The 14,831-nt window shown below is 42.6% G+C and overlaps 2 protein-coding genes across 2 annotated transcripts; one reads left to right on the forward strand and one right to left on the reverse strand.

Moving 5' to 3' along the window:
• Positions 1–377: 377 nt before the first annotated feature.
• ak6 (adenylate kinase 6) lies at positions 378–4,645 on the reverse strand. Its single transcript, XM_036527441.1, has 5 exons — positions 4,394–4,645; positions 3,721–3,813; positions 2,995–3,053; positions 2,145–2,290; positions 378–1,756 (listed from the first exon to the last, which is right to left on the reverse strand). Exons 1-5 carry the CDS (start codon positions 4,428–4,430, stop codon positions 1,567–1,569), a joined length of 525 nt encoding a protein of 174 aa, XP_036383334.1. The 5' UTR covers positions 4,431–4,645; the 3' UTR covers positions 378–1,566.
• A 43-nt stretch (positions 4,646–4,688) lies between these two features.
• Positions 4,689–13,974, forward strand: rad17 (RAD17 checkpoint clamp loader component). Its single transcript, XM_036527434.1, has 17 exons — positions 4,689–4,811; positions 5,558–5,658; positions 5,879–6,136; positions 6,307–6,390; positions 6,499–6,661; positions 7,009–7,145; positions 7,662–7,714; positions 8,038–8,163; positions 8,358–8,427; positions 9,011–9,122; positions 9,651–9,842; positions 10,087–10,172; positions 10,372–10,518; positions 11,061–11,207; positions 11,671–11,791; positions 12,883–12,940; positions 13,378–13,974. The coding sequence occupies exons 2-17, from the start codon at positions 5,617–5,619 to the stop codon at positions 13,640–13,642; spliced, it is 2,061 nt and encodes a 686-aa protein (XP_036383327.1). The 5' UTR covers positions 4,689–4,811; positions 5,558–5,616; the 3' UTR covers positions 13,643–13,974.
• The last annotated feature ends 857 nt before the right edge of the window (positions 13,975–14,831 follow it).

Raw genomic sequence — 14,831 nt, forward strand, 5'->3', positions numbered from 1 at the left:
GACCACAGTGACTTCCTGGGATTTGACCTTACAACCTTCCAGTCATATGACCAAAAAATAATAAATAATAGTAATAATATGAGGTGAACATGAGCAATATGGGCTAAAAGATAAGGTTTGCAAAACACATGAAGTGTGAAAAATACAAAAATCATATTTAGTCATGTGTTGTAACAATGACACTTTTGTGTTATATTATCAAACGTGTCTTAGAACCTGAAGTTCTAATGCTGACGTGTTTCATTAAATATCCAACCACGTAAATGTACATATACTATAAAAGTCACTATGAATAAGAGCTTCTGCCGCATAATAAATACTATTCAGACTCAACAAAACCAAAAAACGTACAGACACCAAGGTCATGAATTCCACTGTATTAAGTATTTAATGTGAGGTACAAAGAATTATACAAAGCTTACCAACAGAATGATATTCTTCCTTGTTTAACCTCCAAGTGTTTCATGGAAACATTAGAACAGCAGTTGACACATACAATCTGAATACTGCATTATATGAAAGTGACCTCCAATTTCAGCATCTGCTATTGTGTAGTACATTATAAAATAGTGAACTTCTCAAGACATAAATTTAACTGATAACTGATCTAACTAACTGTAACTTGAATGAGTCAGTTTTCCAATTATGAATAAGCCCAGCAGGACATGTTGGACACTCTTCTTGTTATTATTATTATTGATTAATGTAAACACCTCATTTGGAATACTCCTCTGCAAGGAATATTGGGTCATAACTTACTTGCAAGCTAACTGTTGTGGCTGCCAAAAAAAGCTGGGGAGACAAATGTTTGCAATATCTATTTTGAAAAAGTTCTAACAACACTAGATAATGCAAAAACAAGAAATTTCCAAGCTGTTCTCCAAAATAAGTGAATTAACATGGAAAAGTTCAGAAAATACGCTATAGAATGAGGAAGGGAGGATGGGATATATTGCCATACATATTGCCATTACGTGGATGAGATTCTACTGCTGCTGCATTCGTAAACATCTAGCTACAAGTGTCTTTTAATACGATACCAATTATCACTTCATTATTTTTAATCAACAAATGAACTCTGGAATGCTGTGTATAAATATATCAAGTCACTTATAATGTTAACAAAAGTGCTAAGATTGAATGCAACTTTATGCTTACAGCTTGGAGAGTGCAGGCACAGTTTCATGCTGATAAACAGCGGAAGCAGCAGGTGGCTGATACACAAGTCCATTTTCGATAATCCTTTCCCCTATACCAAAGCACATGTAAACTGAGGACAGTGTCAACGCATGCTTATTTGCAAGTTGAAATATGCTGGATTTGTGGGAATATAGTATTTCTACCTACAATCACACTGAAAAGTAATCTTTATCGGTCATAGCCCTGGTGCTTGCAGATATATATTGGTTAATGACCGGGTATTACATCTTCGTTTGCACACCATATGGGGACATTGCTCCTCAGTGACATCACAACTAAAACTGTCTCTCTGAACAGATGCTGGTGTACCCCTGTCTGTTTCTGAGCTGCTGAGCTGTAATGTATGATGGTGTTGTGAGGAAATCATTAATTATTGTCCTTCATCCATTGCTCTATCCACTGCACTATCTGGTCCAGATTCCTCTCCAGGTCCTCAGGCTCGTTGCTGGGCAGCTGGTGGACGATCTCCTCCTTGTAGGCCTCCATGGCCTCCTCGTAGATGGTCTGGAATATCTCACACTGGATGTTGTCCTGAAGCTTCTTCCCTGTGTATCCCCTTGAGAAAAAAAAGACACAATGCGTTCTTCAAGAGTTTTCCGTGAGTGTGGAAGTGTGTCCGATTCATCATTCCAGCAGATACTTATTTCTTCTTTGCTATTCTCCTCAGAAAGCCTGTAATGGAAGCACCTCAAGAATGTACTGGGTGAAACCTGGCTACAGACACAGTACAGACAGATACAGAAGACTGCAATCCAGTTCTCATTGGAATCCAAGTGCATTTTAGTTTGCCTTTCACTTTATGTACCAAACTGGAGCAAGGGCTCCCTTCTTTGCTTCTTAAACTATACTGCTTTCACTAAATTGTTGACATTAATAAATGCATTGTTGAAAGTAATGAAAAATGATTTGTTAAAAAAAAAGAGGAAAGTGGAGCTAACACTGACCTGCTCTCCAGACGATTGTAGAGGACAGTGTTGTCTGTACGCAGAACGAAGACAATGTGAAACCAGCGCTCGGGAAAGAAGTCACAGCCATGGTAATCCACAATCATCCCTCCATCACCCATCCTGTCTTCCAGCTCGTCCACCACCTGGAATACACAGCGTGACCAGGTCTGAGCCAATGGAACAAATCCTTGGGCCTTGTAACTACTAGTTGGCTAAACAGCTCTATGCTGTTTTTTTATAACGATAAAACTACATCAACTGCAACTGATAAAACTTAATCAACTGCACACATTCTCTGATCTTAATATCATGTGGATGAATTTGTATCTTTCAGTGCCCATCAGCCAATCAAGAAACCATTTATGCCAGTGAAACTATGTAGCACTGAGGGAAAAAACACAGGAACAAAAATATGTGTAATATGCATCATATATTACACACTCCCAGCAAAGATTTACACATTGTTCTCATGTCCCAGCTATCGTAATGTGTAACTGATGAGACAATTTTTCCATTCACTGACAGTCATTTCACTGCTGAGTTTACCTAAGCCAGCACTTAGGTTACTATGCCATCATTTACATACAGTATCCTGGCAAAAGTCTGTTCCAGCATTTATCAATCTCTCAAATATTTAATGCTGGAACTTAGTCTTTCAAACCAATGAAAATGCATGGTTATCCTGATGTACTACAACTTTTGGATAATTTTGGGGGTGTGCTTCCCATGAAACTTATCCACTAACAAGCTGATCACTGTTACTACATAATCTCGACAGTTTGTGCACTTTATAATCATGAGGAAAGGAGAAGTTATTTGGAAAATTACACACAGTGCTTGTACTCACCCGGTCCTCATCCAAGATAGGGCATTGGTATTCGTCATCAAAACCATCATACAGCTGCCCTGAAAACACAAAACCACACCACGGGTGTTCTAATACCACCAGATATTCAGCTCATTCTTTCCTTCCATCCTCTTCTTGGAGGCTCTGGCTCATACCTGGAAATTCCTGTGTGGTCTCCTTTGCTGAGACTTTATCCCTTAAATAATTTTCAAAAGGAACCAGAAAATTAGAATACATTTTGCTTCTACAATGGCAGAAATAGAATTTTCAATGAAGTATGCATCAAGTGGACTATTTGGTTATACAGAAATGCTGTGACCACAGCTTTTCTTCAGATTTGTGCACTTCAGTTCCTGCATCTACTCTTGTCTAAGAGATGAATTCTCCTGGCAATATGAGTTCACTCCACTCAAGCTAGATGAAATGTAGATGTAGTGCAGTATGTAGCGATTATAGTACTGTGATCTGGATGTGAAAGTCTTCAGTGCAAATCCCAAGTGAGAGATTTTACCCTTGAATTCTCAAGCAAAGTTCCACCAAAAATAGAACTCAATAATTGGAATTATGGAATTCATAAAATGTTGCACAAAAAAGGTCAGCCAACAAATGACATCATTTTTAAATCCAGTGTAAAAGAGCAAAGAAAGCAGAACTGTGTATTCTGACAAAGCATTATGGAGCCCTTTTTAAAACCTATTTGCCTCCTTCTCAAGTACAATTGCTTACCTTCCTGCGCCAGGTCGCCCACGTTGACGTAGGTCAGGCCCGTTCGCTGCGCCAGCTCCTTTCCCAGAGTGGTTTTTCCCACTCCAGGAGTACCTTCAAACAACACAGGCGAAGTCTTATCAACATTTCATGTATCATAGAGTTTTTCTCCGCACAGCTGCATTGCCACTGAATTCTACAGCATGTGGATCAACACAGCACAGTGAAAGTAAGGAGGTATATACTCCCTTTGTGAAAGGCATGAAGTGTCGAAATTGCTTCCAAATCAGAGAATGTTCAACATTACCAAAATTAAATTGCTTCAGCATCTGAGAATCTGATGCGGGACATCTCTATTGCTTGATTGCTAGCAACTCTCGTCATCGCTAGCCAACTATTCAACTCGCACGGCCTGGACCTAGATAAAACCTGCAGTTTCGGCCAGGCGGAAAAAGTAACTTGATAAGCTGGATCTTTTAATTAAACACTGGAAATTTTACAAGGCAGTTGCCTAACCTTGGCCAACTCTGACACTCAATCACGTGTACAGCTAGTGTAGCTATAGTCTAGTAGAAGTGCGATTGGTTTGCGAAGTTGTTTCTGAGTTTAGACAGCTTTCACGAACATCGAGTTGATAAATAGTATGGGCAGTGTCACAAATTAATAATGCCACGGCTATTAACAAAAGTCTCACCTGTCAGAAGTATGTTTGGTCTTTTCACGATTTTCATTGCTGCACGCGACTTCACAGAAAGCAACGGGGGGTTTACCTTTAGGGTGGGGTCAATTATTCTATACGAGATACCAATACAACTAGAGTCAATTTAAATAGTTATTTACGTAAAAGCAAAGAAATCAACAACGCACACTAGTAAATTACAAGTAAATCTCTATCAACATGCGTGGCGCGTGCCTCAAGTGAAGATTTCGTGACGTCATACAGACAAACGTCATCATTCTGCGCAACACTGCAGAGAGGACCACATTATTAAAGGGAAAGTTGTTTTTACCTGTTCGAAAATTGATGTCGGTTATCTCTTTAATTTGAATAGCAGAGTTGTGTATTTGTAATGTGACCATTGCAATCCGTTGCATTTTAAATGCAAAATAAGGTAGGTTCAGATTTAAACTGAAATCAACAAACTAATGTTGTTAGCACAGTAGCAAGTAGCTAGCGTTGTTCGTATCATACTTAGTTATCGTTAACATGGTTATTTCCATATAGAGGATATAAATTTATAAGTGTAAGAAGTGCCTCAAGCCTGAGATTGACAACCCCCACGCTTTACAGTCGGTTAGCTACCGTAAGTTTCCTCACTACAAACCGGCAAATATTGAACAAGTAGTGCTACGACAAGTTGTGAGTTGGTTTGGAAGATAACGTCATCAGAATAATGTCACATTTGACAGAGGCTCCAAGGAAACAGCAAATGCGTGATCAGTGTTGGAAACTGCAGAAATACTGGCAATTTAACCATCCTAGTGAACTAATAACGAAATACGTTAAGATTGTTTATTCTAGTTAAAGTGCTAACACTTTCAAATACTGGGGGGAGTGGTCGGCAGATTTGTGTGCTCGCGTAACATGTCGCGGTTGAACTTTTGTTTATTTAGCTAATTTAGCTACCAGGGTATCAATTATGCGAAGGTTAATTGCATTATGCGAAGGTTATAAATTGTTTTGATTTCGGAAAAGTAATGATTGAGTAAAATATAAACACGTTGGTTGCTCCTTTTTTGAACCAGCAGGAAAATATTTGTTCTTGGCGAAAGCTGCAGTAATCTAACGGTTTATTTTTGATACTACTAATAATGTGATGGTGGTGTGCGTGAAGTAATAACTTCAGAATTCTTCTAGCTGCTTGCTGCTGAAGTCTTCACCCGAGGCTGTGTGGATGGGCATCACTGGAGATAAGAATGTCAAAACTTTCTCTTGGAAGGAAGGTATCCTCCAATAAAGTAAGTCTGTAAGGTCATTTTCCGTATTCACGTACTTTGTGTCCCTTAACGTATTCACACATTAACTAAATGTGTACTATTGTACTAAATTCACCGAAATGCAATATTTATAATGACATTTTGTTTTTAACCGGCAAAATTCAGAGGGAGCTGTACTAACAGTCAGCTGCATTATTGTAAATCTCTGCAAAGGTTCATGCTGTTACATTTCTCATTCCAGCTAAGTAGCTGGGTGGAGCCATCCTTTGGTGACCTGTTCAGTGGCTCCGATTTGAACTCCTTCCACTTGAAAAAGGGTGCAAGCTCTGGAGAGACTAAGAGCAAATCGCGGCCTTCCGCTGCTGATGGCAACAGCCAGCGGCCTTCAAAGAGGAGAGCCATTTGTCAGGCCTCGGAGCCCCAGTGTCCCTCTGGTAGAGACTTAAGTCAGGGGGGTCAGGATGAGCCCTGGGTGGACAAGCACTCCCCGACATCACAGGTATCCCGTGCCCTTGCTGTGCAGACCAGTTGACCAGCAGACCTTGCTGTCAGATCAGTTATGTTGTAGGCTGCAACCTATCTGCAGTAATGGCACACACTGCTTTTGTGGTACCCCCATCCCCAGAAATAAACCCACAGCTTGGTTTTTGTGTCCATTTGTCTCTGCAGGCAGAATTGGCCGTGCACAAAAAGAAGATCGAGGAGGTTGAGAACTGGCTGAAGTCACACTTGGACCACAAGTCAGAGAACAAGGTGGCCTGCTTGGTCCAGTTCAATTGCAGTGATACACAGATTGACTGAACCCCTCCACAACACGATGGTGAAGATTGTGACCACAAATTACTTGTTAATCCTCCACAGGGTGGTGCCGTACTCTTACTGACTGGTCCCTCGGGATGTGGAAAGACCGCTACTATTCAGGTCCTGGCCCAAGAACTGGGCTGTCGTGTTCAGGAGTGGTACAATCCCACCACTGTCTCAGAGTTCAGGACCGAAGACTCCTTCAAAGAGACCGTTGACCCTGGTGAGCACCTACACAGATCTGGAATATCTGACTGGGTACAAAATTGGATTGCAGGTTTGGTCATACTTTTAGTGCAGTATAATTAACTTAATTGACTCAGGAAATATAAGGTTGTAAGATTCATTAAGGGTTTTAACTGTTAGGCCACAACTCTGTCATTATTTTCCATATAATGGAATAGGTAACAGTGTTACATATTAAGATTTTTTTGTAATACTTCAGTTTACGATTTTTATTTCCCGTTTAATGAAAATAAAAATTCCCGTTTTCCCAGTTCATGATTTTTAAAAAATTGTTCCGCTATACTTCCTTAAACTTGACACTGTTGATCTGTTTTCACATGGCAGAGTCACGGTTCAACGGTTTCCACGGTGTCTCGCAGACAGCGGCTTTCCAGGAGTTCCTGCTCAGGGCCAATAAGTACAGCCGCCTGCAGATGATTGGCGAGAGCGGGACCCTGGACAGGAAGGTCATCCTGGTCGAGGTGAGTGGTGGACTGCGGTGGTGTGGTGTGGTGGGAAGGAGCAGGGCTTAGAACCCTAAAGTTTGCGGTTTCATTTCCCATATGGGCCACTGCTGTTGTACCCTTGGGCAAGTTAGCCAGCCCAAATTACCTCAAGAAATACTCAGCTGTTCAAACACATGAAATGTAAAACTTTGAAACTCTGGATGAGTGTCTGCAAAGTGACTGTGATGCGATGCAAGGACTAGTATTCTGTCAAGGGCTTGTAGTTGTACATCAGTAAAATCTTCCCCTGTGAGCCAGTGGATTTGGACAAACCTTAGAGTAAATGTGGCTCTTGTGCTTTTTTTGGTCATGAACAATTTTTGCTGTGTCCTTAAGGCTACCATCTGTAATACTTTCTGTTTCTGTGTATACCAGAGTCCACTGTGTTTGTGTAATGTTTTCATTGCAGTGTTTAATGCTCTTAGCTGGGAGCTAAAATGTGTGCACATGTTTGTTTAGTCATTTTTTTAGTCATGTCCCTCTGTTTGGCAGGATCTCCCAAACCAGTTCTACAGACAGCCAGCATCCCTGCATGGCATTCTGAGGTGATTATGCTTGTTTTTCAGTGCCCTGATTGGGCTCATTATTATTGTTTTAATCTCCACGGTCGTCTTTAACTTGTTTGTTTTAGTTTCGTGTAAACCAGCACTTCTGTCTCATTGAAACATGTGAATTGCTGAAAGATCAATGCAGGCCATGCCACGCCCACTGCAGACTTACGATTCAGTATTTTGTTGAATGGCATAATCAATTTTCTAAGCAGCAGCACAGGTAGCAGCCATGGAGTTGACATGTTTTTTTTTTTTTGTCTGGAGGTTCTGAGAGAAGCGGGTGGTGTCTCACTCTGTGTGTTTGGTATATTCTTCAGGAGGTTTGTAACGACAGGCAGGTGTCCTCTGGTCTTCATCATCTCCGACAGCCTCAGTGGAGACAGCAGCTCCAGACGGCTCTTTCCCAGGGATGTGCAGGAAGAGCTGGGCGTCTGCAACATAAGGTGGGTGGGAGCATCACTCTTCATTGTAAGCATCATCAGCACTATCGGTACACAGAACTGCACTTGAGCTGGAGAAGGAGACATAGCCAAAGCCAGAGTCTGAATAAAAATACAGTGATGATGGTAATTGTGGATTCTTGTTATGGCACGTGCTGTTTGATAGAGTTGCTCTGTTTGTTTTTTTTCCCCCATAGTTTTAACCCCGTGGCTCCCACCAGCATGATGAAGGTGCTGAGTCGGATCGTGGCCCAGGAAGCAGGCAAGGTGAGAGTGCTCCCCCTACTGGAGAGGGGATGTGGTGCGCTAGGTTGCTTCAGTTTCATGTAGAAGGTCCAGTCTGAAGGACAGGTCCACTCCCTCCCTTCCCTGATGAAAGAGTAAAGTCTCGTTATCTACACCATTATTGGAGCTACTCTGTGCTTTCAAAGACAGACGTTTATAAAGCAATCAAAAAAACTGCTCTTGACAGCAAAACATTACGATTGATTCAAAGTAGCAAGTCACTGATGGCATAATGGCTCCACCAGTTTTGGGGTTCATGAAGCCCCACTCCATCTCCACTGGTCCTGGAAGGCCATAGTCTAGAGTGTTTCCCAGCTCTCTTTAAACTAGTAATAACATCAGGACTGGAGAGAGAAGCTAAATTGTTACAGTGAAGGCAGGGATTAGTTATATCAGGTGGTCAAATGTTTTGGAGGATCACTGCAGGCTTTGGCAGCCTGGCTTTAATAAATCATTTTCCAGCTTTTATTTAGAAAAGGTGACTTGATGTAAGCCTGTGTTAAAGAAGCGTGTGTGTAGAGATGTAGCCGTGCTGAAATTCTGTCTCTCACGTGCTGAACCCCAGAGTGGAGGCAGGGTGTCAGTGCCTGACAAGGCCGTATTGGACCTCCTCTGCACCGGGAGCTCTGGTGACATCCGCAGCGCGATCAACAGCCTGCAGTTCTCCTCTCTCACAGGTGAGGGCGCCATATCACCACTTAGCTGTTGGAAAAAGTTCAGTCTCCGATAGAGCACTGTGATTGTACCCATAAGCTTAACTTTAATTGCTCTGGAAAATATTCAGCTGCATATATGTAATAATTATGTCACCAGGGATAGGGCCTTATAAATATTGTAAACATAATGTAATGTTATGATGGAAATCTGTCTGCATTCATATGGTTGGCCATCATGCTTGACTGACTGATTCCGTGTGCTGTGCAGTCATGTGTCTGTACATCTTCTATGCATATGTAACGTTTGCCCGCTTAGTCGTTACGAGCAAACCCATGACCTGCCCACATCATGTCTATGTATTCCTCACTTGCGATTGCTTCAGAATGACTTGACCTCAGCATGATGCACAGTCATCAACATCTTGAAATTAGAAAGCGGCTGCCATGTTTCGTATGTGATTGCCAGCCATTGCTCCTCTCTGGCAGGTGGTGAGGGGTAATGTCATGTCGCGCTCTGTGCTCTAAACCCTGGTTTCTCTGCATGTTCAGACTTCTCACTGGAGGGCAGCCTGTGGGCTCCAAAGAAAGGGAAGGCATTGTCCTCCAAAGGCCTCTCCAAACCCAGAGGCAAGGGCAAGTCCTCCAAAGGCTCGGACAGACGGGACTCTGACCAGGCCATCGGGGGCAAGGACGCGTCCCTCTTCTTGTTCAGGGCGCTGGGGAAGATTCTCTATTGCAAACGTAAGCGGGACACCTGTGCAGCTGACCTCTGCCTGCCCGCCACTCTGCCGTCTGTGCAGGTGGCTGTAGAAGGAGCTCAGAGTGAGAGATTTGTGAAAGGATTTTTACCTCTGAGTTATCTGACTCAGTCTCCAGGTAGATCCCAAGCATAGCAAGGAATGAAAGCTGGGCTTCTGAGTCGCTTTCCTGGAGGACTGGATGGATGAGATCATAGTAACAGACACTGTTGTTTTATGATTGACAGGAGAGAATGACACTGATGCAAAAGGGCCCAGTCTACCTGCACATCTATCAGAACATCAAAGAGACACCCTGCTGGTGGACCCGGAGGTAGGAGACATGCGAACAGACATAAACACTGTCACACACACATTCCATGTATACACTGTCTCATACAGATACACACATGCTCCCACATCTATACATTTCTTTATACACACATACAAACACACACATTTACACTGTCTTACACACAAAACTCACTGAAATTGCATGTTTTTCCTCCATTCTCTCTCTTCTCCGGGCTCAGCTGGTGGTGGAGAAGTCCCACATGTCTGGCGAGCTCTTCAACCTGTACCTGCAGCAGAACTACCTAGACTTTTTCTCTGACATGGATGATGTGGCACGGGCCAGCGAGTACCTGTCCGATTCTGACTTCCTCACAGCAGACTGGAGCGTAAGAACCCCGACACCCCCCGGCTCCAACCTCCCTGCAGAATAGAATCGTCCATTAGCAGTTTGATTGTTTAATTGTGCAAATCCTAGTTACAAATATACAACTACATTATAAACACAGCATCATATTAAAGAATGCATTCAAACTGCTGAGTTGCTCTGGTTGTATATATGACATCTCACGGCTTCTTCTAGCTGCCAGACATTTCCCCCAATCAAAATTTCAGCATAACAACTTTCAAGAAATCAGCCAAGTTTCCCTTGGTAGAATTAAACAGAATTCGTTCTCGGGAAAAGTTTATATGCATTTCCTTTATGTATTACATAATGCTATTTATTTGCTTTCATCAAAGGTGACTGTTTGGCCTGTCATGTCACACTTACCTGGAGACTTGGCCATAGTGCACATGGGGAGGGCACTTCCAGTCCCAATCCAGGATCAGCTCCTATCATAAACTAAACAATTCAGTATATAAGCTTAATACCGGTCAGAGGTCAGTGGTTTTGGGACAGAAGCTTTTCATGCTGCTGTTCTCTCTGCAGTCTCGCTCCACCATGAGGGAGTATGGTTCTTCCGTGGCCACCAGGGGGCTGATTCACTCCAACTCGTCCCGGGCAAGAGCTGACAGCCAGGGCTCCATAGGCTTCAGACCTCTGCACAAGCCTCACTGGCTGTTGGTCGATAAGAAGGTGCGGTTTCTTACTCACACACACACCCACACACAGGCATGGATGAATGTTTAAATGCCGCATAAATGTATTTGTGGAACAGTGGATGTGTGCATTTGGCAGGTATCCTCGATTGCTACACAAATAGTGTCTGTCTTGTCTTCCTCCTAATGCTGACGTTCAGGGACACAGCTGTTCAGACTGGGCATGAGGTTTTACAGCTGTAATCCCTCCAGTTAGGTTAGGACCACAGTCTGTGATTGGGACAGTATAAATTTTACACAATTGTACACTTTGATTATAATTCTGACCTATATATGATCTCTTCATGTGTTTTTGGCCAAGAAGAGACTCGCTGATTTTTTTAATTATGTTTAGGGGCAATTGGTAGCTTTAAATATTGTATATTTGATGAAAACAGTCACAAGAACCTCTTAAAGCATGCTGTGTGTCTCTGACCGCATCACCTGTTATGATGTCACAGTACCGGGAGAACTGCCAGGCTGCCCAGTCCCTGTTCAACAGCTATTGCCTCACACCGCTGAGCCTTCACACAGAGCTGCTGCCATACCTCGCCCAGCTCACCAACCCCATGAGGAACCAAGGTAATGCCCCTTCAGTGGCCCTCCCCACTTCCTCCCATCCAGTCACCCATCTCCCTCAGGAAACCATGAATGCCCCTTCCAGCACCTGTGCTGTTGTTTAATGTCTTTCCATTATTTTATGAATTATCATTTTACTGTTTTATTTTATTTTATTATTTCACTTTGTTTTTCTGTAAATTATTAAAATACATACACATAAATCATTATGATTATGATTATCTTGAATTTATACTCAAACTCTGCTTGTTTTTGTGCTATGCAGAAATCCCCTGGTCTGTAGTGCCAGCATATTGCAGTAATCATCAGTTTCTGTTGCAATCTCTAGAATATCAGGAATTTTCTGTATGGTAGAAACATCCTATAGTTGCATGCCGTGGTTCAGAGGATCAAAGAGAGATGCCTGTAATATCATATCATCTTCAAAAGTCAGAGGCAATGCAGCACGTTGGTTATGCAGGGACCTGGTCAAATGTACAAGTAATTGTCACACAGTCATAAATAGATCTCATCTTCCAAATGCAAAGGTTAATTTCCAGTTCCAAAACTAGTACTGCAGTGTTTTTTCTCCCGATTATCTAATGGAAATCATATTCAAAACATGGAAGCTGGCAGCAGCCTCAGGTTAGTTGACAGCACAGAAATGCTTAGATTTGCATCGGAATGCTATGGGAAGCTCAAGCTAACTTCTTGTTGCAGCTCCTGACTGGTGGATTCAGAACATTGATCTTATCAACACACAATGCAGATGATTTCCAGCAGTACACTTAATCCTGGCAAGAGAAAATCAGTGAACTGTAGATGCCAGCCTTGTGCTGCAGTCATGGGTGCCAGTACTGAGAAGGACTGGGCTGGTGGCGTTTGTGTGAAATGTGCTGTTATCCTGAAAGAGCGTGGACACCTCACCTACGTTTCATTCTTGAGGTCACAGTTTGTTTCTTAGGTTGCATTTCTGCTCACATAACTCAGCAGTCGGTTGCGGGTGAGACAATACTGTAAAAGCAGTTCACTTATTGGTGGGAGACTGCTGGGCTGTGTAGCTAATGTCAGCTGGGTCTGTCCCCCCTCTTTCTCTCTCACTATCTCTCGAGCAGCTCAGATTGCTTTCATTCAGGACGTGGGACGCCTTCCTCTCAGGAGATATCCTGGCAGGTATGTGGAACAGCAGGTGTGAAGACCTGCCACAGACTAGGTCCAGTGCTGCCTTATCCTATGATGATGCAGGGCCCTGTGGTGCTACAACACACAGATGAGAGGAGTTTGCTGCTTTTAATGAATCTTAGGACATAAGTCAAACTGAAGTGAAAGATGTTATTAAGAAAGCTTTCCCAGTCTAAATTCTTTGTCAAGTCTTGGCAACACCATCTGCTGATGGTTTTGGCTTGAACTTTCTGTTTTCTTAACTGAATTTAAATACGTCCGTGTGATAGTTTGTAGTAAATCTTACTTTAAATCAATTTAAGCGTCAGTTTGCCTAATTCTGCTAGCAATAATTTGACATAACAGAAATGAATGAGAGCAGAGCTCGTTCAACACATCTGGCCTGAAGCTAACCACGAGCATGCTGCTCTCTTGGCCTCTCTCTGCAGATTGAAGCTTGAAGCACTGACTGACAGAGACCCGGGGATGCTGGACATTGACAGCGAGGAGGAGGAAGAGCCGGCCGTCCCGCCTCTCGCGCCCATCGTTTCCTCCAGCTCCGGGCCGGGGGAGCCAGACGGCTCCGACGACTCTGCCCTGGCCGGTAGCCAGGGCGCAGCGGGTGACCTGCCAGCCAGCCAGCCTCAGCCCACCACCTCCCAAGCCCTGCTGGAGAGCGAGGAGTTTGTCATCGAGGAGTACGACAGCGACTAACTGACTGACAGTGCCTTCTGAAAAAAAGCCAAGCACAAAGACTCTGCCATTTCCACTTCCCCCAGCATTGATGTTACACATAGCCATTTCCCAAGTTGTGATTGTTAGCAATATTATTTTGGTGGATTGGGGGGGGTGTTTGATAATTATTACTTAGATGCTCCTGTGAAGGCACACATTTTGTAAGGCAACAAAAAACTGTGAATCCCTGTAGTTGATGCAGAACGAGGTGTGTCTCTAGGGTAGTTGGCTGCCTGTCAACATAGACTCGGGGGGGAATATTTCTAGGTTTGCAAATACAGTATTTATGTTTGTTCTCTGTGCTTCTGCCAAGTGCTTGTCTTTTTTTCTTGTTAGTCTGATGGAAAAACAAGATTTAGATGTGTGGCCTTCCTCTCTGAAATGGGGGGGGGGGGATTCCAGTGATGTTCTGGGACTGTTGAAGAGAGTGTTTTATATTAATAATTTCACCTTTGTTTTTCTATTTTTGTTCCCCAAATGATATAAAGAATGACTTTAATTGCTTTAGGGTTTAAAGCTTTTAATGTCTCTTTCTGTGTTGACTCTTGGGTCACAGGTTAAAAGCAGTGTACCTGTCTGTCTGTAAATAAACTGTTTTTCATTTGAGGAAGAAATATGATCAGCCATGTTTAAGCTCTGTTGCTGCCCCTGCAAATGCATAAAAAGTACTCACAGCTTGAAATAAGGGTTGCCTGTGAAGAAAATTCATAACACAATATTTTTATTTTCTGACATCATTTGAAGGTAATTTGAGATGTGATAAAAGTGCACTGTTTGTAAGCGTTAAATGGTGCTTTTCGGTGTTTGCAGGGCATACATATAAAAGTAAATCATTAAGTATTCAGTCATTCCGTTTAGTTCGCAGACTGCCCTGTTGGTACTTTCTGTACATCTCATTTCATTATCTCTATTCAAAGATGACATTTTACTCTGTAGTCTGTCTGCTGTTGCGCACATCTTTGTTAAATTTACCTGTTACATAATGCCATGTGTTGCTGTCCCGGCGATGGTAATATATGAAAGCAGGAATTCAGAAATGCTGCACAGCAGCTTTAATAAAATGGCCAGGCTACAGCTCGCAACATTTATCTTCGTAATGAAAAAAAAAACTTTATTATTAACGTAATAATAACTGATAATAACTTTGCTGTGGATAAACAGCGCGTAA

The sequence above is a fragment of the Megalops cyprinoides genome, chromosome 4 (genome assembly GCF_013368585.1).
Source record: "Megalops cyprinoides isolate fMegCyp1 chromosome 4, fMegCyp1.pri, whole genome shotgun sequence".
Classification (NCBI taxonomy): Eukaryota; Metazoa; Chordata; class Actinopteri; order Elopiformes; family Megalopidae; genus Megalops; species Megalops cyprinoides.